At 35.5% G+C, this 27,704-nt stretch overlaps 1 protein-coding gene across 4 annotated transcripts in view; it reads right to left on the reverse strand.

Moving 5' to 3' along the window:
* Window positions 1-27,704, reverse strand: part of NOL4 (nucleolar protein 4) — a 310,626-nt gene that overhangs the window by 97,103 nt on the left and 185,819 nt on the right. For 2 of the 4 annotated variants that reach the window (XM_039223479.1, XM_039223481.1), the window contains 2 exons: window positions 14,415-14,594; window positions 13,439-13,630 (listed from right to left, as the gene is read on the reverse strand). In XM_039223479.1, the coding sequence (XP_039079410.1) occupies window positions 13,439-13,630; window positions 14,415-14,594 (372 nt within the window). The remainder of the gene's footprint in view (window positions 1-13,438; window positions 13,631-14,414; window positions 14,595-27,704) is intronic. The other 2 variants (XM_039223480.1, XM_039223478.1) reach the window with 1 other exon arrangement.

A 27,704-nucleotide genomic window follows, 5' to 3' on the forward strand; every position in this document is an offset into this window, starting at 1 on the left:
AAACAAACAAAAAAAACTAATGTATAGAATTCAGTAGATAATTTATGAAAAGCAACACTTCTCCTTCTGGTTAAATATAGCTCAGTAAATATACTGTTTGGTATCTATCTTAGAAGATTTTAAAATGATGATTCAAAAATGTATATAATCATACACTCTACATGATCTGTACCTGGAATGAGATTTGTTACCTATTTCTTACGCTAGAGAGGAGATCATGCTAACCACCCTCACTAATTATCTCTTCATAACTAACTGTCATGAGTTGATCTTTCCCTAACACTGTTCTTACTGCAATAAGTATCTATGACCAAATCAGTGGTTGTTTCATTAAACAGATGGTTGAACTGTAGCATGGAACTTTTGGAGTTTAAAAAGTCAGATTTTAATTAGGGACTTAAGATGTGATTGTTGTTGGCACAACATAAATGTGCCTTTCCTTACAGATACATGTAAAATTTAATACCACACCAAGAAACTATTCCACTTTTCTCAAAACTATTAACTAAACAATGTTAGAGTTCTCAGAATTTCTGCTGTCCATTTAGGATGATCCAAGTTTTTTTAATTATAAAAAACTAAAAATAAATCATGACTGGGGGCGACTGGGTGGTTCAGTAGGTTAAGCATCTGACTCTTGATTTTGGCTTGGGTCGTGATCTCACAGTTCATGAGTTTGAGCCCCATGTCCGGCTCTGTGTTGATAGTCTGGAGCCTGCTCGAGATTCTCTCTCTCCGTCTCTTTCCCTCCCCCGTGCCTGTGTACGCAAGAAACTTAAGTTTAATAAACTTAAAAAAAGAAATAATGACTGTAAGACTGTATTCATGGGTTTATAGTACTTATTAGTGGCAAGGCTCACTAGCCTCCAGGGTTTAAGCAGAACTAAATCCAGTATTAAATGAGGCCAGATGCAGAGCAAGAGTGATATCTACCCAAGATTTTATGTAGAATGAGCTCGTTCAAAATAATTAAAGCAAATGATACATTAGTCAGAATTGACACAGGGCCCTAAATTATTTTTACTAATCTTGTTACCTTATAAAATACATAATTTAAATATTCTCCAGCTTAGATGATATGCATATTTTATCTCCCCCAAATGATATATCTACACCTAAAGGGATAATTGTTACAGGCTGTATAGAAAGTTGTAGCTCCTAAGGGATCCCTTGTATTAGCCAAGTAGCTTCAGTTGTATCCATCAGTGGAATAAAGTAATAGTTTAGCAATGAAGTGACTGACATAGAGATTATTGTGAAATCAGCTACTTGCAATCTGACCACTTTTGTTCTTTAATCTCTCTGAGCCTCACTCATTCTGCCAGGTATCATTATTTCTACTTTTACAAATGGCAAAAACAAGGTTCATTCATTTAGTTATGAATAAGAAAAATAATCTCTATATCATGGGATAATTTTTTGAATTCCATGAAGTGATGTACATAAAGTCATTGATATCTTCACTTATTTATGCAACAAATGTATTTGATGAGCACATTCTATATGTCAGGAAGTATGCCAAATTATAAATAGTATCAATACTGTCCCTGCCATCAGAGTTTACAAGCTAATATATGCCTAGCATGTGGGGTGTAATACATGTGCAAATAGAGTATGTTAATTACAGACTTATAAGCTTTTACCAGCAATTCCTTAATACTAATGTTGTATAAATTGAAAATTGTTTCATACACTTTGGGGAAATTTGGCAATAAAACCATGACATGACCTTCTTTTTCCTACTTTCTGTGAATATTCCTCTCTTTTATGGAAGAAATACTAATATAGTTGTATATGAGATGCTTTCCCAGACCTTGCTGCAAGTGTTATGCAATCGCTACACTGTACACTCTATCATGTTCCCCAAATCTGGAAAGTTCTGAATTTTGGACCAAATATGATCCAAGGTTTCAGATAAGACTTGCATCAGATAAGATGTGGACTAAAGCAACAATTGAACTCTTCTTATCTCATCCTATATGGTTTTGCTGGAAATTATGAGAAAATAGCCTCATTGACCAACCCTCCTGGCCATGACTATCTTGAGAGTTCATTCATTCAAGAGACTGATATATGATCTAAACAGGACTGAAGTCCTTTCATGGGAAGGATAACCTGGAGCTGGAAGATGCTCTCGGATTGTAAGAAGAGGGTCTTAGAGCTGCTGATGGCAACATTTTCCAACAGGTAGCAAGGACCTGTCTGAGAGGGAGGCCAATGCACAAAAGCAGCATAGTTGAGAAATAGGGCAGCAGCAAAACACTGACGTCTGGCCCCATGGATCCAGCTATGTTGTGAATCCTTGGACTTTCCAGTTTCTTTGAGAAAATTCTCTTGACCTATTTAAAAGGAGTTTGAAAATGTGTTTTCAACAAAAATGCTAATTAACCTTCAACTAAGCTTTGATAATAATTATGAGTTAATAGTATATACTTTGGCCTTAATTTTATAGCATTATTGGCCTTTAATAATGATCTTTCACAAATATATGAGGATTTAATGTCATATTTAATACTCAGAAGCCCAGTTTGGCTACTCCCATCTGATAATACTTTTGACCAACCAGAAAAACTGAATTATCAACTAAAATGACATGTTTTCATTTTTAACTAAGTGACTACTTCTGGAAATCTTCACTAGGAAACATCTTTTAATTCTGAAAATAACTGACTAGATTTGCTTATGATTATTGCCAATCATGGCATCTTTGTCCCTAATAGCTTATTTGTGAAACCTAAAACTGTATACAAAATTTTTTCATTTGGTTAATACCACTACCCGTTCACACAAACTGCCAAATAGATGAAAATATTTTTCAAATAGGATTTCAAGAGTTAAAAAGAATTAAACTTATATGTAATGTAACTTTTGTCTTCAGGGAGATTTTTTTTCCCTATTAGATTTTCAGTTAGCAATTATTTATTTATTTATTTATTTATTTATTTAAATTTACATCCAAGTTAGCTGGCATATAGTGTAATAATGATTTCAGGAGTAGTGTCTAGTAATTCATCCCCTACATATAATTTATAGTGCTCATCCCAACAAGTGTCCTCCTAAATGCCCCTTGCCCATTTAGCCCATCTCCCCACCCACATCCCCTCCAGCAACCCTCAGTTTGATCTCTATATTTAAGAGTGTCTTATGTTTTGTCCCCCTCGCTGTTTTTATATTCCCTTCCCATATGTTCATCTGTTTTGTATCGTGAAGTCCTCATATGAGTAAAGTCGTATGATATTTGTCTTTTTCTGACTAATTTCACTTAGCATATCCTCTATTTCTATACATGTTGTTGCAAATGGCAAGATTTCATTCTTTTTGAGTGCTGACTAATACTCCATTGCATATAAGCGATCACTTTTAGAACTGAAATGTCAACTAGAGAAGACTGTGAAACACATAGCACACAATAGTTAGCTTATCTCCCAACTAATTTCTACCACAAAGTAACACATTAGTACATGTCCATTCATTCATCTTTCATTCGACAATTTCAATTCAGTTGAATTGAACAGGTACTGAACAGCTTTCGTGAGCAATTAATTGTACTCTAGGTAAGACACTATAGGTGACACAGACAAAAACAGGTTAGGCAGTATAATACTCAAGGAACCTCACTTCTTGTAAGGGAGCTAAGGCCCGTATATAAATAACAGAAATAGGAGACAGGATCAAACTACAAAAGATGTACCACAAAGTACGATTTGCACACAGAAGAGAGAGAGATTTAAGGCTGCTTTTAGTGAGAAGTAAGGGCTATCTAGATAAAGAATATTGGATTTAGTCTTCCAAATAGTTCAAGAGATTGAGATAGTGAGGGGTTTCTAGTAAAGGGGGCCATGGAATACAATTTAAGATTAAATTGCATTTTATCGTGTTCCTTGGATACCAGGTACTATGATAGGTGGGAGTTTTTACATTTGTTATTTCAAGTGATGTTGGTTTTCATGTGCAAAATAAATGCTATTTGTTTCTGTTTTTCCCATGAGGAAGCTGAAGCTCACTAATATAAGGTCCACCAGTAATAACCGGTAAAGCAGGGCTAAGAACCAAGATCCCACTGATTTTAAAAATCAAGAGTTCTTTTGTTTGTTTGTTTGTTTGTTTTTCCAGATTTTCTCACCAATGGTGCTAATTTTGTCTTGTTTCCTTCCGGGCACAGCTTCCCTCTGCTTGGAGGACATTTCAGCTTTTCCATAGACAGCCAGTAAGTGGTAACTTTGGTCACTGTCTGAAGTAGTGCTTTGTTTTTCACTCTGGGAAGTACAGTTTAGCTCGGCATTGATTTGTGAATTAAAAGTAGTTTCTATAGAGAAAAAAATCAAGACTTTTTGTCATTACTCCTTTATAGAATGTCTTCTGGCAACTATTTTGAAGACAAAGAAGTGTGTTCATTCTGCTTTTACATTTTAGATAATCTCTTGCTTCTTCATAGTGACATTTAAGAATTTCTTGACTCTTCTGTAGTTTCACTAGGATCTACACAGGTACAGATTTGTTATTTATACTGCTCAGCACTGGTCTATCTTTCTGTTCTTAGGACCAATTGGACTACACAGTTCTATAAAATTCTCCTTTCTCATCTGTTTGAGTGTTGTCCTTATTCTAATTTCTCTTCTGGAATGCCTAATAGATCTATCTTCATCATTCTATTCTCCATCTTAACTCCTTTTTCCTATTTCTCTTCTCTTTTTCTTTCTGTAATTCCCCTTGATAGAGAAGTAGCTTTTTCAGAGTCCCAGTTTTTTACATAATTCTGTTTATGCTCCTGTCTAGTTGCAAACTAAAATCCACATCTCCTGAACTTAAGTGGGCATTCAGACTGCAACCCTGACCTGTTTGGGCCTACATTCACTTTTTCTGTCTTTCTAGTCGGTTACCCTATCCAATTAAAGGCTTACAATTCTGGCTATGAGTTTTATATCAATTTCATAGCCTGAAATTTTCCTTTCATTTCTTTCTATCTTAGCTGGGTATTTTAAAGGTTTTTATCTTTTACTTAGTATTTGTAGAGGGAAGGTGGGTGGGCTGTATGAGGGGTACTCCATAAGGTATAGGTCATCATTTTGCTAAAAGTAAAAGATCCGGTGCTAAATAACTCTGTCAACTATGTTGGCTATATTCCTTACACTCTAGTTACTCTTCAACCTTAATATGTTTAGTAAATAATGAGAGAATAGTACCCATAATTCCTGAGTCAGGAAAAATCAGTGGGCCATATGAGCACACACTGAGCAAAGCACCAGACATCCCATGTGATGGCATAAGGTGAGAAATGAAATAATTGAGCATATTAGAAGAAAAAGTAGAAAGAGGCTAGATTATATTCTCAATATTTCTTATACAATATTACATAAATACCCCAACATCCCATTCCTTTAGAAAACTGGAGATTCAGAAAAATCATACAAAGTTGTACAGGAATTGAATGTAGGTCTCTCAGTTTCAAAAGACCATACTCTATTAAAGTAAGAAATTTAGAATTTGTTCTGAAATGACAGAAGTGTGATGCCATCAAAGCCAGAACTGATGAAGACTACGCCAGGAGCAAAAGCAGGATTCTCATAAAGCCAATCAAGTTCATACACCAGAATCCCTTAACTAGATGGGACTTCCAGAGTCTCTGGATGCTGGAAGTATCCAAGGCAGGGAGGGGAAGCCAAGTTAAAAACCAGTATTTATGTCTGAAAATTGTCTAAAGAGATGTCAAAGGAAAAGAGTCTGAATCATCAAGACTTCTATTTCTTTGTGTGTGTGTGTGTTTTCTTTTCTTACTATAAACAAATATTCATCCTTCTACATAAATTTGCCCACAGTTTTGTAGTATTTTTCTTTTAATAAAAGGCCCCATTTTATAAATTTCAGTCACAAACCCTGGTTCTGTCCCTGCCTCAGATAGAAAGTAGGGATGGAGTGTAAGATGAAAATAGAGGAGTTAGAATTCTGTATGAGTACAGGTGTGAGGTGTGAAGGGATAGAACTAAAATGATAGCCAATAAAATTCAAAATTATTGGACTGATTTGGGAAATATAGTAAAGGAAGAATCAACAGAATTCAATGAGTGGTAAGATGCAAGCCATAAGTGTAAGAAAGAGTCTAATCTCCTCTATGGCCATACCACCCTGAAAGTGCCTGATCTTGTCTGATCTTGGAAGCTAAGTAGGGTCAGGGCTGGTTAGACCTGGATGGGAGAGAGAGTCTAATCTCATTCCAGGCGTATGAACATGGCTATAAATGACAATAGCGGTCCTATTACCAGAAAAAGGCAAGTCAAGAGGAACTTACTGGTGATCTCGTAGATGAGATGAAAGATCAGTGGTGAGGATGAAGGATGGAGAATACAAAGAGATCAGTGAAGACATAACAATGTATTTGTCCAGCATGTGGCTGACATTTTTAATGAAATACAAAAGCTCTGCAGATGACTGAATTTCTATTGTGAGAGTTGCTTATACTGAACAGATCTCTGAGGCAGTAGATAAGGTAAGACACAGTACATGGCCAAGCCCAGGATCTTAGGAAGTGGCCCAAAAGCAAGAAAAGAAAATAAGGAGAAACAGCAACAAGATGCTCAAGAAAATGGGGGTGAGTTCATTAAGAATACAATGTTTGGATCTAGTGCAAAGGCAGTCTGTGATCTATTAATAAACCAATTAAATGGGGTTTAATTGGTCCAGAGTCTGGATGAGGGACCACTGGGGGAGTTAGTAGTAATATGTGTGATCTGTGAATACATATAATAATCTTTCAGAAAACTTGGCAAAGAAGGATGGACTTCTCAGACTGTAGCAGAGGAGATCCAAGATGAAATATTTTCTTTAAGTCTAGGGACATTTTTTTAAGGCAGAAGAGAAGAAATTTCCCTCTCTCAGTGAAAAGGGAAAACCGAAAATGTGACCATTGGGATGGATAATGGAGTAGCCTTATGAAAGATGCTGAACAATGGAGGAAGAGAGGATGCAGGGTCATCCAGGGACAAACACAGTGAGGACATTTCCTCTGTAAAGACAGTGGCAAATACTTCAAAAATATTAGGTGATTCAAAAAAGATGAAAGTTCTTAATATTGCTTGTGCAGGCTCTTTGAGTGATGACCAAGACTAAAGTACATCCGTGCTAAAGACGGCCAACGTGAAACAGAGATGCAGATTGCTGAAACTGAAAAAGTAAAAGAATTGTGATTTCAAAAGGTCAGATAGCAAAATGATTAACGGTAGTATTAGAGGATACAATTAAAAAGAAATACAATGAATAAAGGACTCAGAAGATGGTATGAAAGTATCTCTGGGGATGGTAGATGACATGTATGAAAAAGAGACCAAAAATTGGTACAAGTAGCAGGTGGGGAATTCAAACAAAATGTGTTTGCTAATTAGCATCAATTAAGTTAATTGGTCATGAAGACAGAAATGTACATAGTTCTGTGAATAATAACATGAATAATGGCTGCACAGGTATTAGAGAGTTTTCAATCATGGCCTTATATGAAGGGATGGGTATATCTTTATTAATCAAAGTTTAATTTAAAGAAGCACTTTAATTTCTATTTTATAATATTTCCATTAGCTAAGAATGAATAGCAAGTGTCACTGTAGTTTTTGCAATGGTCATAATAGGGAAGTTTTAAATTGAAAACAAATTCTGATCTCTCTACTTGCATCTGAATTAGGCAACTAAAGTCAAATGATGTAATTGGTGAAATTCCCTAGGAAAAAATATACTATATCCTAAACATTATTTCTTTTCTCATGAAAGAATCATGAGCTCAAAAGGCCAGATACCAAAATAGCTAAGAGAGGTATTATAAGATGTAATTTAAAAAAATACTATAATAAAGAGCTTTGATTATGGTATTAAATATGTGATTTTCATAATTAGATTTAAATAATTTTTAAAATTTCATCTCACTTTTTCCCTCAAAACTGTTATCAGAGCTGCCAAAGAAATATGTGCTCTATGACAAACAGAACAAAAAGATGACTAGAACCTCAGATAAACTTTGGCTCTGAACTTTGTGGCAATTAGGCACAAATGTAAATATATTTAGTTGCATTGTCCTAGTAAAGAGGTAACAGACAGCATTCTACTTCCACAGAAGCATTTTCTTTTCTTATATTACATTCTAAAAGAAGTTTCTGAAATAAGGTAATTTACTATGGACATTTAGTAGCTTAATGGACAATGTCTTTGGCAAAATATTACAAAAGATGTCATAGACTTATTTCATCAAACACAGTTAATCATATGTATTAAAAAGTAAGCAAGTAGGTGATTTTTCAAGAGGCTGAATTTACTGAATTCAAACATCTAGGCTACCTGATCTAACTTCGTACAGTGGCAAAATTTGAGATAACAGTAAGAATGATGGACTGCAAGCATCTTAGACTGATTCCCCTAAATATTTCCTTAGTGTTTTATAAAAATACATATAAACATATGCAGCATGGTGAAAAAGTCTCTAACAATACAGGCTCAGAAAACAAAAAGATAAATCACATCATGTAACTCAGATTATAGTAAGGAATGGACCAACCCTACCTTGTTCATAAAGTTTTGCTTTTATGAATTTATCTGTCTTAGGTGCTCTTGAATTTAAGATCAGGACACCTTGGAGAAATAGATATTTTTCTAGAAAAATCAGCATATTTTTTTTTTAGAAAAGTAGCTAAAGTAATTTGAGAGTCTAAGCTACACAAATGAATCAGTAGTTATTTGATATATTTGTTAAAGGATTAATTTCATGACTGCTTAACTCATTGAATTCTAAAAACCTAATGAAAACTAAAACAATACTCTAGATGAAACTTATGAGATTTATTTTTCATAAAACATGCCATTTTATATTCAACACTGAGGATTTTATGATTTGAGATGATTGGTAAGAGTGAGGTGGTGAAAATGCATAGAAAAGAATCATAATATACTTACTGTACTTCACCCATTACAGAGACTATTGGGAGTGATAGCATGAAATTTTTTTTTAACTCTCATAATTGTTTTATTATTATGAAGAGTTTGGGTTTACAGAGTAATAGCATTTTCCAAATTACTGCCTTCAATTGTAAAATAGGTACAATTTTAGGTAGTAAACATGCCAAATCTAACTGCTGAAAGACTTGGAGTCTTTAAAATATTTTTGTAGCATTACTATTATTATTATGAACAGAAATAGCAATGATAAAAATCAAATCGAGTTTTGTGAACACCCACAATTTCATTTGTGTGAGTGTGTGGGGGTAGCTTAGAATTAAGCAGAATTCTTAAAGAATTCAGAAAGAAAACAGTTGCTTTCATGATCTCATTTTCCTGGTGGGAGCCACCTCTATTAAACAACAAAATGAGGTGTGTGTAGGGGCAGGGGGTATGGTCAGAGACACAGAAGGGTAGCAAGGATTTGGACTTGAACTCAAGTGTCTTCATGTCCATTGATTTTTTAAGTGGCTTGTTTTCTTTCTTTTTTTTTTTTTTAAATATAATTTATTGCCAAATTGGCTAACATACAGTGTGTAAACTGCTCTTGGTTTTTGGTGGTGGCACGAAATTTTAGCTGCTTAAGTAATCAAGATCTGTGGGGTCTTGATAATTCTAGTGAAATAAAAAAATCATAAACACATATCCTAATATTTGTATGCATTCAGTGAAGTCAATTGAAAGTATTTATGGAAGCATCTAAATTCTTATGTGATAGTGTAGAATAATTAACTATACATAGATTTTGTATTAATGACAGCAGGAAATTAATAAAAGTGAATGCCAACATTTCCAAGTACAGACTAATAGGTGTTGTGATAAATCATTTCTATGGGATTATTTCTTTGAAATTTTTTTATTTAAATGATTTTTAAAAAAATTATTTCTGAGAGAGACAGACAGCGTGAGCAGGGGAGGGTCAGAGAGAGAGGGAGATACAGAATCTGAAACAGGCTCCAGGCTCTGAGCTGGCTGTCAGCACAAGCCTGACGCGGAGCTCGAACCCACAAACTATGGGATCACGACCTGAGTGGAAGTCAGATGCTCAACTGACTGAGCCACCTAGGCGCCCCTCTTTGAATTTCTTACAGTCAACACAGAACATGCAATTCAATATTTTCTGTTTCACTCTACTTAAGGCATCTTATGGCTTAGATGTCCCAAATAACTGAAGAGCTAAGTTTTTGAATGCCACTTTCATTTTATAACATGGAATCCCCTACCAAATAATCCTATACTTAATAATTTCGTTTAATGATATGTTTAAAAATTCTTTGTTATTTTGTTGACCTGTTAAATACTACAGAATAAGTTGCATGTAAAAATAACTACATACTGAAATTGAGACTTTCTTTCATATCTCCTTACACAAAACACATTAGAAGAAAGATTCTTTTATTTAATGATGTTTCAACAACAAAAACTTTGCATATTATCTTATATCAAATTTAAAAAGTGAGGACAAAAAATACTCACATATAATATTTAGTTGTAATTACTATATGCCATAGTCATACATTTTCCTATCTGTTCTAGATAAGGATAAGGATTCAAAATGACATATGACTTCCCCATGTCCCATGCCAATAAAGTGATACATAAGAAAGAAAAAAAATCAAGATTCCAAGTATCAACTAGATGGTAGATTTGTTATTTTCAGTAGTACGTTACTGAGTAAATGTATAAAGAAATAAACTGGGGCATCTGGGTGGCTCAGTCAGTTAGGCGCCCAACTTTCATCTCCGCTGGGGTCATGATCTCATGGTTGTAAGATTGAGCCCTGCATCAGGCTCTGCACTGGGCACTGAGCCTGCTTAAGAGTCTCTCTCTCTTCCTGTCCCTCTGCTCCTCCCCTGCTCATGCACGTGTACATTCACACATGCTTTCTGTCTCTCAAAAGAAATAAAAAAAGAAATGAAAAGAACCTACAATATAAATTTTCATTCATGTTCTTCATTTATCATTTAATTATATTCGAGTTTGTTACTTAAATATTTCATTTCTTACAACTTGTCACCTCAATGAATCATAGTGATCAGGGAACATGTTATATTTTCCTAACTGGTCAGAAATCTCTAATATTTCTACTTAATATTTTGTATAATGTTATGGACATTGTTGAATAAGTGAACAAAATGAATGAATAAAAATGAAATATAAAAAATAAAATTAAATAAAATTGCATTTCTTACAGCATATTTCTTTAGGATTAGTTTGTAAAACTACTTGGCTTTGTATTAGTCAACTTTTGTTGTTCTCTAAGCAGAGCACAGGGTTTACAACAAATAGATATCCATATTAAAGTAAATAAATACAATCAATAGAAAAACCTGTGGAAGTATCTTATATGCCTTAGAGAAATTAAGGATTTTACAGAATAATGATTTTTTTTCTCTTAAAGAATAGTTCATGGAAATAAGATAAATTTTTCCATATAATATCTAAAAATATGACAAGATTAGGAAAAATAGTAATGCCAGATGCTGGTAAAATAAAAATCTCAATGTATGATATCATCTTTATTTTTACTGAAAAAGAAGAGTATACATTGTATATTGAGCTCTGAATGAGACCACTGCTATTTTACAACAGCTGCTAAGTGGTCCTGAACCAAATGTCAATGCCAGGACTCTAGGCTTTTTAGATTTTTAGATACCCTTTCATCTCTCTCCTGTTGTAAGTAATAATAATTTTTAAATATTCAATAATGGGAGAAATACCTTTATTTTCTTCAAGCAAACTCTCCTCTCATACCATACCACCACCTCTACTGTCAAATTTAGTTTGATCAGGCATAGCAATGCCATTTTTATTAAAAAAAATTTAATGTTTATTTATTTTTGAGAGAGAGAGAGGGAGAGAGAGAGAGAGAGAACGAGCGCACGAGTCGAGGAGGGCCAGAGAGATAGGGAGACATAGAATCCGAAGCAGGCTCCAGGCTCCGAGCTGTCATCACAGAGCCTGACACAGAACTCAACCCATGCACCGCAAGATCATGACCTGAGCTGAAGTCAGATGCTTAACCAACTGAGACACCCAGATGCCCCTTAAAATGACATATGCACCACAATCTCTGACTTCAGTATGGTTATTATTCCAAGAAGTAAGCAAATACTTAAATGGAGTATTGTGTGATTGTTTAACACAAACATTATGGGGAGCTTTTATCAAATGATAGATTAAATAATATTTGCAAATATTTTCGGATTTAAGATTTACTGAGTGGTTACTATCTGTCAGAAATGGCTTGCAACTGGCAATTTAGGTAATCCTCATGACCTTACAAATCAGGAGTTATTATCTCCAGAGGAGGTATCGAAGTACAGGTAGCTGAAGTAACTTGCTGGGTCACACAGCCACAAAATGGTGGATCCAGAACTCCAAACCAGGCGCTCGGGGGGACTGAACCTTGTGCTTGAAACCATCTAGGCACATAACTCTCAATAAGAGTCATTCTATTTTTAAAAATGTTGAAGGTATTTTTACAAGCCAGTGAAGAATTCATAGTAGATAGTGAACTGACTGCTTTGGTCATATCATTTAGATATAAAAACCTATTTCTCCTATAGGACATACTCTGAAATCTTTCCTAGCTTCACTAATATTACCCCTTCACACCTAACACATTACAGGCACTGGTCACAAGTACTAACAGTCTTGGCTTTGATGGACCCAAGAAAGGGAAATAAACTGATTCAGAAAATTAATACATTTTTGCTCACGTACACAAAAAACAAAAATAAAAAAAATACTTTGTAAATGTATACACTATTTCTGGGTATAACAATTCGAGAAAGGTGAAATAAAGTTCAAAAAACATTGATACCGGATCTCCACCCATAAGTAATCTAATGTCAGCATAATCTCGTCCATCTAGAAAGCCCATATGAATATAAAAGCTCAAGTTATCATCCACAAGCACGCAAATACATGGAGTACAACAAACCCTTATTTTTTAAGTGAGGATTTTCATTCCCTGATCTTTAACTTTCAAGCTTGCAATCTGTCAACCATTGGTATGAAAACAATATTATTTAGGTGGAGCCATCCATTTCCTTTCCTTTGGTTCCAGAGAAAGCCATTCTCACACGCCATCTAAAGCAACAACTGGTGCTTCAAGCCTTGGTTAACCTTATATCCACTTCGTTAGTGACAGAAAAACAAACATGAATGAGATGCTGGTTCTCATTGGTTTTTATGCATATCACCCTCATTTGCTGTGACATGATGCCATGTGGGCCTGTGAGCTGGTCTCACCAGCTATGCCTTATTGAATAACAAAGGGGGATAAATACTTCAGGAAGATGAAAAGGAGAAGGGGGTAAAAACAAACAAGCAAACAAAAAACCCTTTGACCTGACATTATGGAAGAAATAAAAAAGACACTAAGATGAAAAAAAAAATAGTGTCATGGTTTACATGTGGGATTTTGATGGAATCTAGGGCTGTGTTTTAATTCAAAACTCACCATCTCAAAACCACTTCTTTTCATCCGCCTGCAGGACTTGAGGTAAGTACGTATACGTTTTCTGGCACGCTCTTGATACTCAGGGAATTGTCGCCTGCATGAGTCAATGATAGCCTGGATCTTTTCTTTGGGCTGCTTAGAGATTGGGACCATTCGGTCCAAGTTTTCATCTACAAACAGCCTGACAAACATCTGTTGGCAAGAGGGAGACAGAGGAGAAGGGTTTGGAGGACTGCTCTCTGCTGTTCCTAGCTTCCTGTCATGATTACCGATAGGAAAATACTTTTTTCTGCTTTATGCACTGGAGAACTTTGCAATGGAAAGCCAGAGATTTTAAGCAAACACCTTTTAAAGGCTTTTTAAATGGCTGGATAAAAAAAAAAAAAAAAAAAAAAAAAAAAANAAAAAAAAAAAAAAAAAAAAAAAAAAAAAAAAAAAAAAAACTAGAGAGAAAGAGAGAGAGGCAGACAGACAGACAGACAGACAGAAAAGTATAGACTATCGTGTAGGAAAAAAAATCAGGAAATAACAGTAGACTGTGACAATTAAGCACCCCATAAAATTCTGCATTAATGATCAATATGGCTGCTACACTGCTACAATGCACAGTGTACTAATCTCTGATAACAATAGGGACTCTTTGGTCATGCATAATTAGATAAGCCAGGAAGGCAAAAGGAATAACTGTTGACAGGCATACTCTTCCGAGGAATAAACTGAGGCCCCCTCAACCTCTAGGTAAACATGCATACTCACACAACACAAATCCATTTTTCAGCTCACATTTGGCTTTAAAATTCTAAACAAAACCCAGCAATTCTGGTGTCTGGTTGGCAAAGAGAGTTTCATGAATTTTTCTAAATCCTTCTGTAAATTAAACAAACACGTCTCTAGAATATCCACATTTACCGACAAGCAACAACATGAAAGTGAACTGGTAAAAAGTAAGCCACACGGGGATGGTGGCGGGACTCACATTGAAAGCTTTCAGCCGCTCTGCCTCAACGCCATCGGTCTCGTTAACTTTCTCAGAATCGTCGTGGTCATCGTGGTCATCTTCATCCTCGTCACCCCTGTTTAGAGACAGGTCCTCGGCACCTCGGTCTACACTCTCATTTTTGCCAGAGTCGTAGCTTGAGTAGCTGTGTGCAGGGGACTGAAAAGAAAGTGAGGGGGATTGCTGCTTTGAAATTCATGGCACAGCTTACAAATTTTATCCTTAAATTTCAACTATTGTGCAAAAATCTTGTTGAAAGAAGTTAATTCCAGAGTGGGGGCTATTTTCATTTGAATCAAAATTAATTAAGATTAGATTAAAAACCCACTTTCGAAGTCACACCAGCCACATTTCAATAACTGCGTGGAACATTCTTTCACTGCAGGAAGTTTTACCAAATTTGGCTTTTCAAGGCCAAACATAATTTCCACTCAACATACATAGTCTAAAAAAAAAAAAAAAGACCAATGTGTAATCACCTTTGCAAGAGAATCATTGAATCAATCATATACTATGAGAAAGAGAAATGACCTCCATGCTTAGTCAATCTAACTGCTTTAGTATGTTTAATCAACTGAGCCACCCTCTGCTTTAGTATTTTTTAAACAGTTAAGGAAACTGAGGGATGGATATATTTAATCGATTTGCCCAACAAGGACTATACAAAATATTGATACCAGGGCTGCTATTTATAAACCATATGCTTGAAAATCGGTTTTTAAATGGTTGTGAATCATAGGATGGCATCTAATTTTGGTCTAGAGAAAAGGAGCCAGGTTTCCTCTGAATTATCTGTTAAGTTTAATGCTTTCTAAAGCTTAGTAGATGAATGCCAACTGACACGGTTTTCACAAACTTTGATAACTATGTTCAAGGGCAACCATAGGTCCTATTGTGGAAGCTGGTACTTCTTTGTCAGTGAAGTACCTTTGCCTTTCAGAAACAGCTTCTGTCTGTTTCACCAGGTGAAAATGCCAATTGTAGGGCATCAGGCTTCTCTACCCTAGCGGTACCCCAACTTTACCTCTAGGTAACTTAAATCAAGTTGAATCCAGCAGGGTTAAACAGAACAGAGTCTTAATAACATAATCTGAGATTCTAGATTCAACTTGTGCCCGAAATTAACCCATGAGACCTTCAGCTGTGTGATACTGTACATCTTCCACACTGGCCCTTCCTTTAGTTTTTTTCTTTGCCTAAATCTGAGTTTTTAGTCCTTTGCGATTTAGTCTTATGTGGTACAGAAATCAACTATTATCAGGCCAGATTAACAACCCAAATTTCACCTATAACGTAGACACATAGGTGGTTTTAGCTAATAGATACTATCTCTGTAAACAGCAGCAGCATCTTCCAATCAACAAAATAAAATGCTTACGAAAGAACTTTACAATGGAAAATGTTAAATCAGCAGTGTTCAAAAATGCCTGTGTGCAATGATAACATGTGTAAGTATGTTTTAAGGATCATACTGTTATTACTGCTCTTTTAGAGGAAGAATAATAAAACTAGAATAGTTCACTGATATTAAAAATAAAGCTAAAACTGGGGCGCCTGGGTGGCTTAGTCAGTTAACCGTCTAACTTTGGTTCAGGTCATGATCTCATGGTTCGTGGGTTTGAGCCCCATGTCGGGCTCTGTGCTGACAGCTTGGAGCCTGGAGCCTGCTTTGGATTCTGTGTCTCCCTCACCCTCTGCCTCTCTCCTGCCTGCACGGTCTCTCTCTCTCAAAAATAAATAAAACATTAAAAAATAAAGTTAAAATGTAAAAACCAGTATATTTGACAATATATCATTGTAATATTATAATATTATTTTAAATTGTTAACAAGGTAGATTTACCTAATAAAATATAAGGCAAATATTCCATAGGTTTGAAAAATACAGCGCATATATATATATTTTAATATTTTTTATTTATTTCTAGGAGAGAGAGAGAGAGAGAGAGACAGCATGAGCAGGGGAGAGTCAGAGAGAGAGGGAGATACAGACTCTGAAATAGGCTCCAGGCTCTGAGCTGGCAGTCAGCACAGAGCNTTTTATTTATTTCTAGGAGAGAGAGAGAGAGAGAGAGAGAGACAGCGTGAGCAGGGAAGGGTCAGAGAGAGAGGGAGTCACAGACTCCGAAACAGGCTCCAGGCTCCGAGCTGGCAGTCAGCACAGAGCCCGACGCGGGGCTCGAACCCACGAACCACGAGATCATGACCTAAGCGAAAGTCGGATGCTTAACCGACTAAGCCACCCAGGTGCCCCAGCATATATATATTTTTAAATGAGAATGTGCAACATTTTAAAAGTGTTATAATACACTTATCTGAATGCAAATATGGTGGGCTAATATATTCTTTCTACATGACATGTGAGACACACAACCCAGCCGTCTGCTGTAACTAGAACCATTTGGAATGATGTAGGATTTACACCTCTAGTCCCTCTAGGTAAAGAAAATCCAGTCTTACAGATCTGAGAATATTCAGAATCTAAATCTCAAGCATAATCAAATTTTCCCTCTACAGTATAAACTGAAATTTTTATAACCCTGAATCTGGTTTCTCAGCTGGAATATCTTTTTCTGCCTCTGCCACTACTGAAGATAGAACTAGATTTCAAGGCCAATCCCAGTAAATTCAATTTCCACAAAGATTCCCTCTTCTATCCCAGTCTACTTCAATGTTTCTCTACACTGTGAACTCTTAATATAATATGGCATTTGACGTAAAATGAAAGACTATCATTGCTCTCTACTTTTCATGTTAATTTGCATTTTCTTTCAAGCTACATTGAGATAGGAATCAGCACATGACCTTCTACTTTCTTCCCTACAGCAACAAAGAAATGCTGTCTACAGAAATACCACTTAAGACTTCTTGCAGTGCCCCATTTTCTACAAAACTATCTGGCCTTTAAAAATGGAGGAATGAAGACAAGTCACAGATTGATAGAAAATATTTACAAAAGGCACATCTGATAAAGGACTGTTAATCAAAACACACAGAGAACACTGACAACTAAATGATAAGAAAGCAAACAACCTGATTAACATATAGACAAAAACCTTAAGAGATAACTCACCACAGGAGATAATCAGAGGGCAAATAGGCACATCAAAAGACATATATAGGTCATCAGGGAAATGCAGATTAAAACACTGAGATACCATTATATGGCCAAATCTGGAACACAGTCAACATCAAATGCTAATGAAGATAAAGAGCAACAGGAATTCATTCACTGCTGGTGGGAATGCAAAATGGTTCAAACACTCACTTGGGAAGACAGTCTGGCTTTTTCTTTCAAAACTAAACATACTCTTATCATATGATCCAGGAGTCATAGTCCTTGGTATTTACGCAAGGAGTTAAAAACTTAAGTCTACACAAGAAATTGCATAGGGATATTAATAGAGACTTTATTCATAATTTCTAAAACTTAAAAGCAGTCAAGAGGGGCTTCAGTAGGTGAGTGGATGCATTAACGGTGGTACATCCAGATAATGGAAGATTATTCAATACTAAAATATAGGAGCTAAAAAGCCATGAAAATACATGTTACCAAGTGAAAGAAGCCAACCTAAAAAGGCTACATATTACATGATTTGAACTATAAGATATTCTGAAGAAAGCAGAACAATAAGAAGATCATTGGTTACCAGGGGTTGGGGGTGTGCAGGGATGAATAAGCAGAGCACAGAGGATTTCTAGGGCACTGAAAATACTCTTTATCATACTATAATGGTAGATACATGTCATTCAAGCCCATAGAATGTACAACACCATGATTTCTAATATAAACCATGGACTTTGGGTATCTATAATTTGTCAATGTAGGTTTATCAATTATAACAAACGTACCACTCTGATAAGTGAAGTTGATAATAGGGGAGGCTATACGTCTCTAGGGGCAGAAGGTATGTGGAAATCTCTATACCTTCTTCTTAATTTTGATATGAGGCCACAAATGACTCCAAATAGCCAAAAAAATCTTGGCAAAGAAAAACAAAGCTGAAGGCATCATGCTCCCTGATTTCAATATAGATTACAAAGCTATAGTAATTAAAGCTATATAGTATTGATAGAAAAACAGCCACCTAGATCAGTAGAATAGAATAGAAAACCTAGAAATAAGCCCTTGCACATATATTTGCCTTAATTACACATTCCATTTTATCTCTTGACATAACCTATGGCTGTCCTTACCAAAGACCTACTGAAAATACATTTCCTCTTCCATTTTCTCACATTTTTATCTCCATAATAGCACTGCCAGCTCTGGAAGTCGAAAACTCCTCACAAAAATGAGACTTCATCTGTTTGCTTACTCTGTGGTCAGAGCATAGAATGGCTCAGACAGCAATATCACAGTGGTTGACATGAGATGTAGCTGAGGGCGGAGGGGCCATTTTTAATATATGCAGCCAAGGGAAATAAAGAGAAACCTTTCATTTCTTTATTATGCCCTAAAAAAGGGAAGAATCTCATGAATTTAGTGCCTGGCAACCATGCTTTCATTATAGTCTATGTAGCTCTGCCACAGCACTGATCGTGAAGTCTTATACAAGTTAGCTTATATATCCATCTTCCACAAGACTAAGAGTTACTTGAAGTTGGGGACACTTCAAGGCCATGCCTTCTCCATCTTTATAACCTTACACAATGTCAAGCACATGGTGGGAATAAGGTAAATATTTTCTGAATAAGTGACTGTGTACTATTAGAGCTGTACAGAAGATAATTTGAAATTTTTAAATGGCAATTTAGAAATTTATCTTGCCAGTTACTTCTTTTTTTGATCAAGTTACAATTGGCATACAATATTATATTGGTTTCAGGGATATAACAATGATTTAATATTTGGATATATTGCAAAATGATTCAAATAATTCTAGCTAATCTCTGCACCATACATAATTACAAAATTGTTTGTGATGAGAACGTTTAAGATTTACTTTAACAACTCTAAAATATACCATAGAATATTCTTAACTACAGACCATGGCATATATTATATCTCTATGACTTACTTTATAACTCAGAGTTTGTACCTTTCGACTTTCTTCAACTATTCCCTACCCACTAGATCCCTAATGTGCTTTCTCTATTTCTGAGCTTGGTTTTTTTTATTTTTCAAAATTCCACCTATTCGTGAGATCATTTGGTATTTGCCTTTCTCTGACTCCTCTTACTTAGCAGAATGTCTTCATGGTCTATCCCTGTTGTCACAGATGGCAACATTTCCTTCTTCATATAGCTGAATAATGATCTACTGTATATATACACTACATTTTCTTGATTCTCTCATCCATTGATGGACACTTAGGTTGCTTCAATGTCTTGGATATTATAAATAATTATATAATGAACATGGTAATGAATATATCATTTTTCAATTAGTGTTTCATTTTCTTTTACACAAATACCCAGAAGTAGAATTGGTAGATCACATAATACTTCTATTTTTGATTTTTGAGAAACACTCATACTGTTTTCCATAATGGCTACACCAATTTACATCCCCATCAACAGTGTACAAGGGTTCCTATTTCTCCACACCCTCGCCAACGCTGGTTATTTCCTTTCATTCTCACAGTAACCATTCTAACAGGTGTGAGGTGGTATCTCATTATAGTTTTGATTTGCATTTCCCTGATGACCAGTGATGTTGAGCATCTTTTCAGGTGTCTATTGGCCATATGTATACCTTGTTTGGAAAAATGTTTACTCAGATCCTCTGTCCATTGTTTAATTGGATTGGTTGGTTTTCTTGGTGTTGAGTTGCAGGAGTTCTTTATGTACTTTGGATCTTAACCTCGTATTGGATATATAATTTGCAAATATGGTCTCCCATTTAACAGGCTGCCTTTATGTTTTGTTGGTTTCCTTCACCGTGCAAAAGCTTTATATTTTGATTTAATCCCACTTGTTTACTTTTACTTTTGTTGCTTTTGGTTTCATGTCCAAAAAAATTATCACCAACACTGACATCAAGGAAATTACAGCCTGTATTTTCTTTCAGAATTTCATTGTTTCAGATCATATATTCAAGTCTTTAACCCATTTTGAGATTAAGTGTATGATATGAGATAGTAGTTTAGTTTCATTCGTTTGCAGGCAGCTGTCCAATTTTCCCAACACTGCTTATTGAAGACATGGTCTTCCCATTGTCTATTCTTGGTTTTGTCATAAACTGTGCAAGGGCTTATTTCTAGGTTTTCTATTCTATTCTATTCCACTGATCTAGGTGGCTATTTTTCTGTCAATACTATACAGTTTAAATTATTATAGCTTTGTAATATATATTGAAATCAGGGAGCATGATGCCTTCAGCTTTGTTTTTTTTTGCCAAGATTTCTTTGGCTATTTGGAGTCATTTGTTTCCACAAATGTCATTTGGTTCCACACAAATTTTAGGATTATTTGTCCTACTTCTGTGAAAAAATGCCATTGGAATTTTCATATGTTTAAATAAATTTATTTGATAAGGATTGTATTGAATCTCTAGATTACTTTGGGTAGTATTGACATTTTAACAATATTATTTCTTCCAATCAATGACCATGGGATATTTTTCCATTTGTCTGTGTCAGTTTTAATTTCTTTCATCAACGTCCTGTACTTTTCAGTGCATAGGTCTTTCACTTCCTTGGTTAAGTTTATTCACAGATTTTTTTAGATGTAATTGTTAATTATATGGTTTTATTAATTTCTTTCTCATAGTTGTTATTAGTGTATAAAATCACAACAAAATTTTTTGAATTGAAGCATAGTTGAAGAACAAGATATTTATGTATATTGATTTGATATTCTGTAACTTTACTGATTTCAGTCAGCTTTTAAAAATTTTTAAAAATTCAGTCAGCTTTTTATTCATTACTAGATATATTGGGCAATCGTAAAATCATTAAAAATATGAGCAGTCTAGAAGCACTGGTTTTCAAAGAGTTCCTGCTATATCAGTAGTAACTGCATCTTCTGGGAACTTATTATAAAAAAAAATTATTGAACCCCATCCAAGACCACCTGAATCAGATACTTTGGCGCTAAACCCAGCAATCTGTTTTAACATGCCTTCCAGTGTATTCTGATGCACTCTCAAGTGTGAGAACCAGTAGCCGAGAGTTAACTTCTACTTATGTGAAATAAGACAGAACAAGTTAAATGACACGAGAGAAAACAGATACAGATCTAAAATATGAGACATTGTATAGGACAATTGATTTTGGTTCTGCAAGAAGTGACACAGGAAAAACAAGTGACATATCAGAAGAAATTTAAGAGGCATACAGACATAACTTGTTTTACTGCATTTTATATATACTGGGTTTTTTCCCCCTTTGGTTATTTTTTTTTTTAATTGAAGGTTTGTGGCAACTCTGTGTCATGCAAGACTATCATCACCATTTTTTCTAACAGCATTAAGCTCACTTCGTGTCACACTTCGTAATTCTTACACTATTTTAAGCTTTTCTTTATTATTATATTTGTTATAGTGATTTGAAATCAGTGAACATTGGTGATACTATTGTAATTGTTTTTGGGGCATCACATACCATGCCCATAAAAGAAAGTTAACTTAATTTAGAAAGTGTGTCTGCCTGCTCCACTGACCAGCAGTTCCCCCATCTCTCTCCCTCTTCACAGGCCTTGCTATTAGCTAAGATAACAACAATATTGAAATTAGTCCAATTAATAATCTTATAATGATCTCTAAATGTCAAGTCAAAGAGTCACTTGTCTCTCACTTTAAATCTAAAGCTAGAAAGGATTAAGTTCAGTGAAGGAGGCATGTCAAAAGCTGAGACAGGCCAGAAGCTAGGCCTCTTGTGCCAAACAGTTAACCCAGTTGTGAATGCAAAGGAAAAGTTCTTGAAGGAAATTAAATGTGCTGCTGCAGTGACCACACAAATGGTAGGAGAGCAAAACAATCTTATTTCTGATATGGAGAAAGTTTTAGTGATCAAACCAGCCATAACATTCCCTTAAGCCAAAGCCTAATCCAGAACAAGGCCCTAACCCTTTTCAATTCTATGAAGGCTAAGAACAGTGAGGGAGCTAAAGAAGAAATGTTTGAAGCTAGCTGAGGTTGGTTCAGGAAGTTTAAGGAAGGAAGCTGTCTCCCTAACACCGAAGTACAAGGTGAAACAGCAAGCATTAATGTAGAAGCTGCAGCAAATTTTCCAGATAATCCAGCTAAGACAATAGAGATAGCTATACTAAATAATAAATTTTCAATATAAGACATAACAGCCTTATATAGGAAGAAAATGCTAACTAGGACTTTCATAGCTGAGAGAAGTCAATGTATGGTTTCAAAGCTTCAAAGGACAGGATGACTCTTTTGAAAGGGGTTAATGTGCTGGTGACTTTAAGTTGAAGCCAGTGCTCATTGACCATCAAGAAAATCCTAGGGTCCTTAAGAATTATGCCAAATATATTCTACATTTGTTTTATAAATGGAAAAACAAAGCCTTGATCACAGCACATTTGTTTACAACATGGTTGGTTGAACATTTTAAGCCCAATGTTGAGAACTACTGCTCAGAAAAAACAAGATTCATTTCAAAATATTACTGCTCATTGAAAATGCACCTGGTCACCCAAGAGCTCTAATGGAAATGTACAATGAGATTTTGTTTTTATGCCTGCTAACACAACATCCATTCTAGAGTCCATAGATCAATGAGTCATTTGACTTTCAAGTCTTATTATAGAAGAAATATATTTCATAAAGTTATAGCTGCCATAGACAGTAATCCTTATGATGGTTCTGAGCAAAGTAAATTGAAAATCTCCTGGAAAGGATTCACCAGTCTAGATTCCATTCAGAACATTTGTGATTCACAGGACGAGGTTAAAATATCAACTTTAACAGGAGTTTAGAAGTTGATTTCAGTCCTCATGGGTGACTATGAGTGGTTCAAGACTTAAGTGAAAGAAGTAACTGCAGATGTGGTGTTAATAGAATGAGAACTAGAATTGGAAATGGAACCTGATGACATGACTGAATTGCTGCAATCTCATGATAAAACGTGAACAGATGAGGACTTGCGTCTTATGGAAGAACAAAGAAAGTGGTTTCTTGAGACAGAATCTCTTCCTGGTGAAGATGCTGTGAAGATTGTTGAAACAACAACAAAAGATTTAGAATATTACATAAACTTAGTAAAGCAATGCTGGGTTTGAGAGGATGGACTCCAATATCAAAACAAGTTCTGTGGTCAAATACTATCAAACAGCACGGTATGTGAGATAAATTGTTTGTAAAACGAAGAGTCCATTGATTTGGTCAACTTCAGTACTATCTGAAGAAATTGCCACAGCGACCCCAACCTTCAGCAACCACAACCCTGATCATTCAACAGCCATCAACATCAAGGCACAACCCTCCATCAGCAAAAAGATTATGACTCACTAAAAGCTCAATGGTTAGTAATTCTTAGCAACGAAGTGTTCTTTAATTAAAATATGCACATTGTGGAATGCCTGGGTGGCTCAGTCACTTAATCCCACTTTTGATTTTGGCTCAGGTCATGAACTCATGGTTATGAGATCGAGCTCTGCATCAGGTTCCGTGCTGGGCAGGGTGCCTGCTTAAAGTTTTTCTCATCATCTGCCCCTCCCCTGCTCACATGCACTCTCTCTCTTTCAAAAAAATAAAAATTATATATATATATATATATATATATATATTCACATTGTTTTTAGACATAATTATATTGGATACTTAATAGACTATAGTATATTGCAAACATAACTTTTATATCAACTGGTAAACTGAAAATTTATTTGACTAGCTTTATTGTGATACTCACTTTATTGTGATTTCCTGGAACTGAACCCACAATGCATCTGAGGTTGTGCCTTTAACAAAATTAAATGTGTTGACTTTGCTTGTATCATGATTCAGATAAATCCAATACAAAGATTTTGAAAAAAAATTGGGGACTATTTGATTATATATCGGGGGTATTACATGATAACATTGAATTCTTATTAATTTTGCAGGATGTAAGACCTAACATTTGGTTAAGTAAATGTTTATGTAAGAAAATATCCACATTTGTTAGAGACACAAATTTAAGTATGAGATGAAATGACATGAATATTTGGGATTTGTTTTAAAATACTACCGAAAAAAGGGGAAAAGTGAAAAAACATGGAGTCTTAATCACTGTTGAATATGGCTGATAGATATTAATAATTCTGTGTATTTTTTCCTCTATTTTTCAATACACTTTAAACTTTCAAAATAAAATATAAAATTTATAAGTTTTAGATTTGTTGGTATCTCTTCCATTTCAAATATTTTTGCATAACAATAATTTATGAAACATTTAAGGAAGCATTAATTCATGCTCACAGCAGCATTTTAGGCTCATAGGACTGACTTGATACAGGTTTTTTTTGAGGCCTGAAAGCTATAATACTGGGGGATGGGTCTCACTTATTTGAAAAATTAGATACAAAGAGATATAATAAGAGAAAAATAAATTATGAGATTCTAAAAGCTTATAATTGCTACAATCATCACAAACTGCCAAACAATATTTTAGACATTAACTCCCTAGCACATCTCTATAATACTGTTGCACATTTCTCGGCTGCATGCTCTTTGATTGCTTCTTCATATGACAATATTTTGTGTTATCATATCTTGAGAATAGAAAAATTATTCAGTTTTTATTTTAGTCTGTCTGATGGAATTTTTTTTTTTTTTTTACTGTTGATAGTTGAGCAACTTTCCTTTGCTCTTCAAATTAATTATTGCTAACATTCTATAAATTTTTACGTTGTTTTCTGTCAGGGAAACCCTCAATCAAGTTCACTTTATAGCTAAACCATGAATTCTTAGGGCATTTCAAGTTTTCCCGAGAAGTGACTGATGTCTTAATTAAAGTGGCATTTTATGGGTTTGTTTTCATATTGGCATTTTCTGTCAAACTTAGTATGAAATTTAAATCTCCTCCCACTGTGTTAGTATAATTAATTCCTCTCTATTACTTGCATTTTTCTTATTCCTAAATACTGCATTTAGTAAGATCTGAAATTATAAGTCAGTTATTTTTAGCATCAGACTGTCTATTGATTTCTCTCCTCTTTTTTTGTTTTCCACATTCAATTAATATTTTATCTGAGTTTTCTTTCAATCATTTATCTAATAAGTATAAAGACAACAAATGATATAGTCATCATATATTTCAAATTAAACATTTGTAATTCCTCACTGTTTTATCAAAAGGATTGTTTCGGGCCACCTGGGTGGCTCATTTGGTTAAGCATCTGATTTAGGTCTCATGGTTCATGGTTTTGAGTCCCACCTCATTCTCTGCACTGATAGCAGGGAGCCTGCTTGGGATTTTCTCTCTTCTTCTCTCTCTGTCCCTTCTCTGCTCTCTTGCTTTCAAAATAAACTTCATAAAAGATATTTCTTTACATGGTAGTTGAAATGCTATATTTCATTATGCAAGAAACATACAAGATATCTCTGTATTATTATTTAAAACTACATGTGAGTCTGCAGTTATCCATTTGTATAACCATGGAATGGCATTTGTTATTTGGTTACTAATTTGTCATTGTGTATATGCTCTCCAATGACTGAAATTAATATTACACAGTTCTGTATAGATAAATCACAGTTGACATTTCATCTTGACGTTTTCAGAGTGTTTCTCCAATGATGGACCACATTTAACAATTATTTGGAAAATTCTCATGAAATTTTAGTTACTTCAATATCAATCCTTTTGATCATAACCTCTGAAAGACACACTCTCTCACTTATGATTTTTTAAATGTTTGTTTATTTTTGTATGAGAGAGAGGCAGAGAGAGAAGGTGACAGAAAATCCAAAGCAGGCTCTGCAATGTCAGCGCAGAGCCTGGTGTTAGGTTTGAACTCACAACTGTTAAGATCATGACCTGTGCCAAAATCAAGAGTTGGATGCTTAACTGACTGAGCCACCCAGGTGCCCCATCACTTAATAGTTTTGAAACTACAGCTATTTTTTGGAACATCAAAATGATACCAAACAGTTTTATAAGCCTGTTCTTTAGGAGATCATGTTGGGTAGCACAATGGTTCTCTCAATTGGCATATGCCAGTATCACCTGAAGATGACTTAGCAAGGAGGAATATCACAGACAAGAGATGCCCCTGTAGGGGTAAGGGAATCCAGAGGTACAATGGGCACTACTAGCACTGGAGATGTGCACCACAATGCCAAACCCCCATAAAGTCTAGCTTTGGAAAACAGTGAGGCTTGACTCTGGAAACTTTAAAAATCAGGGTGCTTAAGTGCAGGATAACTGGAAGCCTATAAAATACTGAGACTCTGCTCATAAAGGGTCAGCATGCTATCTTACTCATTCCTAGACATAGCACAGTGGCAGTAGTTTGAAAAGTGCCTGGATCACACGTGAAGATTAACTGACTAACTTTAGGCATATACTAGAAAGATAGAGATCTTTAGGAACTTTATCCAGGAATGGAGTGCTGAAAGACACAGTTTTTCTTGCCTCTTTCAGCCCAAGTGTCTAGATGCTAGCAGAACCTAGCTCTAACAGTCTCCATCTGTCTGGCTAGTAATGCTTGCTCTTCACCTGTGTTCTGTGAACACACCTTACCCAACCTGCCCACCTGGCAAGTACTCCTCCAAAGAAGCTTCTGCCCCACCACACCTGGCAGGCAGCCTCAGTGGGGACCATAGTCCCTCCAAAGTCACTGCTGTCATGCCACACCCAGCAGGTAGTCCTGGCAAGGACCAACATACCTCCAAAGCAACTCCTGCCCCAGGCAGTCCTGGCCATTAGCACACCCACAAGAGTTGTGGCTTGGTTTCTCAACAAGCTGCACCAAGGGCTAACTCTACCTACCAGTATGCCCACAATAGCTATAGCTGGGCTTCTCAGTCAGTCACACTGGGGACAGCCCTGCCCAATAGTGCATCCATTGTAGTTGCACCTGGTCACTGCAACCAGCCAAGCTAGGGGAGAGCCCTGTTCAACAACATAGCCACAAAATGAGGGTGCACACAGCCCATGTACACACATGCCCTTGGAGCTCATGATTCTGGGGACCAAGGAAGTTGTATTATGGGCCCCTCGGATAACTTCCTCATAAGTCCACTACTTTCAACACCAGGAGATATGGATGACTTATTTACTACATAAAAACAAACACAAAAAGTCACATAAAATGAAGAGACAGAGACAAATTCTTCCAAATAAACAAATAAAAGCACAACAAAACCTCAGAAAAAATAACTAAATGA

This window comes from Hyaena hyaena, unplaced genomic scaffold (assembly GCF_003009895.1).
Source record: "Hyaena hyaena isolate Hyena2069 unplaced genomic scaffold, ASM300989v1 scaffold_1359, whole genome shotgun sequence".
In the NCBI taxonomy this organism is placed as follows: domain Eukaryota; kingdom Metazoa; phylum Chordata; class Mammalia; order Carnivora; family Hyaenidae; genus Hyaena; species Hyaena hyaena.